This window comes from Pleuronectes platessa, chromosome 18, assembly GCF_947347685.1.
Source record: "Pleuronectes platessa chromosome 18, fPlePla1.1, whole genome shotgun sequence".
Lineage (NCBI taxonomy): Eukaryota > Metazoa > Chordata > Actinopteri > Pleuronectiformes > Pleuronectidae > Pleuronectes > Pleuronectes platessa.
The window spans coordinates 17485417-17490338 of record NC_070643.1 but is presented as its reverse complement, the minus strand read 5'-3'; the positions used below and the strand labels follow the sequence as shown (position 1 = coordinate 17490338).

The 4922-nt window shown below is 48.9% G+C and overlaps 1 protein-coding gene across 1 annotated transcript in view; it reads left to right on the top strand.

Annotated features, from left to right (window-relative positions):
- Positions 1–1281: 1281 nt before the first annotated feature.
- Positions 1282–4922, top strand: part of LOC128462187 (adhesion G protein-coupled receptor B1) — an 11042-nt gene continuing 7401 nt past the window's right edge. The window contains exons 1-5 of the mRNA XM_053447486.1: positions 1282–1984; positions 2821–2970; positions 3062–3160; positions 3260–3424; positions 3805–3969. Coding sequence (XP_053303461.1) covers positions 1282–1984; positions 2821–2970; positions 3062–3160; positions 3260–3424; positions 3805–3969 — 1282 coding nt within the window. The remainder of the gene's footprint in view (positions 1985–2820; positions 2971–3061; positions 3161–3259; positions 3425–3804; positions 3970–4922) is intronic.

Genomic DNA, 4922 nt, shown 5'->3' with positions numbered 1-4922 from the left:
AGATGTGAAAAGAAAAATGCGAGGAACGTAATTATGAGTTCTTCCCGACTGAAAAGCGCAGGTGCTCCTCAAAGCGAATGTCACAACAGGCGTCAGTCTCCTGCACTGCCCCACTTCTTTATGATTATTACCTCAGTCACACACAGCAAACACAGGCCGTCACTGGTAAATCTTAGATAACACATCATGCAAACACTATCCCTCGCTGATCATACTTTTACTATTTCAGTTGACAGTTGATTTATTGGCTCTGCGCTCTTTCTCCAGGTTCTATTAGTCATGCAGTGGCACAGGTTGGAGTCAAGTCCACATTAACTCATGTTTGCAAGATGAGTCACATATGAATTATCGAGAGAACTGTGGATGCTTCATTCGACTGCATGCTGCACATTTGCAGAGCAGCATCAAGTCCTGATTAGAGAAGCTTTAAGTGATTCACAAGTTTAAAAACCTGCATGCATCTGCATTAACTTTCATGCATTTGCAAGAGTGGCTGTCATTTGTCATTCTGGGGGCATATTTCATTGCACCTCGTGCTCTGGTATGCAACGCAGGACAGATTTCCGGAGCACAGATGCCACAGCAGGATATGTAATCACACTTCACCGCGGACCCAGACCGACCTTTTCTCTTGTTTACCACTCGAGGGAAGAGTGCATTGTACGAATAACAGAACTAATAAGCGTCTGTGGTTGCCAGTGGCAATGCCTCTATGAACGTCAGACTGACGCACACGATTCACGGATCGGTTCAGTGTGTGGGAGGAGAGAGCAAGAGCTCGGAGATACCAGCCTGCTGTGAAGGACTGTAATTGCAGTGGCAGAGCAATTATGTCCCGAAGAACTGAGCATTTAGATCAACGAATCTGCCCTGAAACACAATGATACTGATCACTGGCAAATCCCTGATGAATAAATATCATTTCCACAGTGGGTCCTATTAAAATGCATTCCACGAATATTGTGAAAATTGCACATTTGATTTGTAGAAAGCTCTTCTCCTGCATACTGATATTTGTTCTAATGATTTAGATTGTTGAAGCACGCTAACAGATTTTTTCCCCCTGTTTTTCATTCCATGTTTCTCTGCAGCTCCTTTTCTGAAAGAGACATGACAGATTGTCTGAAGCACTAAAACCTACAAATCCGTAGATTCTTCAGAGAGGTTTTGAAGAGAAGTCAGAAGATCTGAAACAAGTGCAGCAACTTGCAACAAAGAAGATAAAAAAACATCCTGACTAAACCAGAAAGTACATCAGCGTCCCTTATCTGAGCCGACCCAATGGCGTCGTCAGCTCTTACCGGCCCCTGTGTGGCCCTCGTCCTTCTCTGTTTCGGTTTGTCATCTTGCAACCCCTCCGGCCCCGCCTCGGCCACCTGCGCCACCCTGGAGCAGAGTCGCTTCTTCGGCGTGTTCTCCTCGACGACCACCTTGCCCTCCACGCCGTGCTCCTGGACCCTGCAGAACCCCGACCCTCGCCGCTACACCGTCTACATGAAAATCACAAAGCCCACCGACTCCTGCGTGCCCCGCCAGATCAGAACCTTCCAGTTCGACTCCTTCATCGAGACCTCCCGCACCTACCTGGGCATGGAGAGCTTCGACGAGGTCGTTCGGCTGTGTGACGCTTCGACCACTGTCACCTACCTGGAGTCCAGCAAGCAGTTTCTGCAGATCCGCAAAGTGGCGCCAAGGAACGGGCTGGAGATCGTGGACGAGGAGAGCGACGGCAGCAACTTCAAGGCTGAATTTCTGGTCGTGGGGAAGAGGAACCCAAGTATGCCTGCCTGCCAGATGCTGTGCCAGTGGCTGGAGAAGTGTCTGTCCAGCAGCACCCATGATTATCCCTGTGGCATCATGAACACCCCCTGCCAGTGCTGGGAGGCCCCAAAGAGGAAACCAGGAGGCTGTTACAGGGGCGGAGTCTACGTGGAGAACTGTGTGGCTGTTCCCAAAGACAACAGACGCGATGCCGAGATTATCAGTAAGTTCATTTGTTTAGTTTGGTTTATTACATTTGTTTTCAATGGGGAAAGAAGGGAAAAACAAAAGAGGTCAGAATCAAACAATAACAGAGTGATTCTCCAGGTTAGTTGTGTTGTTTTATAACGACCCCTGCTGGACCTGACTATCGACTGAGGGAGGTCATGTTCTCCAAGATCCCACATCTCTGTGGACCAGGCAGGCACTAATTGTTTGTCTGCCGAGGTTAATGATCCGTGTTCGCAGCCCAGGGGCCCGGGCGGAGGATGTGCACTCCACCGCCACAAAGCAATGAGAAGTAAATCAAAGGGGCTCCAGTAATTTGCCGCAGCATCTTGAGGCTTAAGTGGCAGAACCACCTGAACCGCACACATCCCCGTGTGCTCCCTTTCTCTTAGGTAGACATGATAGATTTAATGCTTGGCAAGGTCAGGGGGGTTTGGAAGAGATAGAGAGGCCATTTTCTGTGCGATTAGGTTTTTTTTTTGGGGGGGGGGGGGGGAACAGAGACCTCAGTCAGCTGGCAGCGGAAATCTGAGTGCAGCAATTCCGGTCGTCACGGCAACCCGCCGGTCGGCCTGACACGCCGCTCTGCCGTGGTTCACACGGTGAGTGGTTAAAAGCAGCCAATCACCATTTCAAATGGAGCATCTATCGGCCTGAGTGCTCGCTGTCCTCGCAGAGAGCCTTACTTGCTCATTCGCTGTGTATAAAACAAATATTACTCACTTCCTGTTCGCTTCTTTGAGTCAAAGTTTTGCAAAACATAGTTTTATTCAGTTGAATGAACCAGTTTGCACCTTTGCCTCAGTATCTGTTCTCATGTGGTCCTTGCAGAAGGCTGGGCTGGATGGGGTCGCTGGTCCGAGTGCAGCCAGGAGTGTGGCGGCGGAGTCCAGGTGCGCAGCCGGACCTGCCAGCCCGAGGACAGCGTGTGCAACGGGACTGTTGAGGAAGGACGCGCCTGCAACCCTCAGGCCTGCATTGGTAAGCCCACCTGTCAATCAGCTGGGGAGCCCTTGGCTGCAGGTGCCTCCAGTTCAGTGGAATAATCTGTGCAATCGTCTAATTCCCTCAGGCAAAGAGCGATCCAGGAGCCAGGGGCTGCGGGCCATCGTCGGTCTGAAGAGGGACAGCGCTGCTGAATCCAGCCAGGGAGTTGTTGCACCCCAAACAGGTGAGATCACAAGGACCCTCTGAAAGCTGTGCTTCACTTATGGATTATTTATCCATAAAAAGTTTGAAGATTTCCCTCTAACACATGCTTTCTCCACAGTGGAAATTAAGACTGATGAGTGGTCCTCCTGGAGCGCATGCTCCATCACCTGTGGGGAGGGCTGGCAGGGTCGCACCCGCGTCTGTGCTACTTCCTCCTTCACCACCCAGTGCACCGGGCCCCTGCGGGAGAACCGCCTCTGCAACAACACCGTGGTCTGCCCTGGTGAGTGCCCGCTTCCTCCTCTGTGCTGTGAACGTAATGGATGGGGGGAGATAAAGAGACAAAGAGGAGACTGTGATTCAGGGACCACACTTGGCCCAGTTTTTTGAAGTTACACAATAATGGTTAAAGTTGTTGCTCAATTATTTTACTTCACACAGCCACAAAGGAAAAGTAGATAAAGAAAGAAAACAGATTGCGGTGAAGAGACAAAAATTCAATATTTAATACATTTCCATGACAGTGTTTACATGTAGTGCCAACTGAAAGGGATTATGTGGAGGACTGCACCATCTAGTGGAGATTTCACACTTTTCCTCCACTGTAGATTCTCTCTTCTACCTTCCTGTATTAAACTCAACCCGTTTGTGACCCGTGTGCAGTGAATGGTGCTTGGGACGAGTGGACCCCCTGGAGCCTGTGCTCATCCACCTGCGGCCGTGGGTACCGTGACCGCACCCGCACATGCAAGCTGCCCCAGAACGGAGGAGAGCCCTGCCGCGGCCCCACAAGACAAACCAAGTTCTGCAACATCGCCGTCTGCCCAGGTGAGTCATCTCCAGATCTGGAGGATGTGTCATGCAAATTTTAATTTGCTACCAAATACCAGAACTCCTGACTCTGGCAGCGATGCTTGACTCCTGACTTCACTCTATTCATGCTGTTTTGAGAGGTAATTACAAAAAAGTATTGGCATAAACCCCCCCGTCACAATCTGCGAGCACAGTGGCAGGTTGACACAACATCTGACACATCAACACAATAAAAGCTTCTGTTGGAATTAGTCAGTGGTTGATAGAGAACGGCCGGTGACTCACGCTGTGCTCATGGTCACTGAATGCGTTAGAAGCTCGGTTCTCTCCCTTTCAGCCTCCTACACGTGTGCTGAAAGGATTTCAGTTTGCACAGCTACTTCTTCTTCCCAGTGACGCTGGGCTGTTAACAGTTAGTTGATCTCTGCGTATCAGCAGATGTCTCCGTGCATCACAGCTCGGTCGCTTCCAGTTCCTCGAACAGCATCTGTTCGGCGAAGTCTTTATTTCTCTTTTGAAAATGGAAAGTTGAGGGAAATTGAGTAATCCCTTCAAGGTCCATTTAGAACCCTTTTTAAGGCCACGTGATCTGCTTCACCGTCTTAAAGGGCAACATATAGCAGCAATTACTATTGATTTCTTTCTCCGTTCTATTTCTAAAGTGCTCCAATATTTCAAGGCACTTCTTCTCCCGAATTTGAAACTGGAGCAAGAAAAGTGTAAATCAATATTCCTTTTCCTTTATGTGTCTATAGCCTTTATTACAAATGCCTAGTATTGGATTTTCTTTGTAAAGTTCTGCTTGTATGTAAGAAGAAAAAATTGTCTTCTCAGCCGAGTAACAAAAGTTTGTCATATTGTCCATAAAGAGGTAAACTTGATAGGACAGGCCAATACAGCCAAGTTTGAAGGTTTCACTTGAACTGGAGTAAGTCATGTGAATTCGTAATGGCATCAGCGAGTTTGCC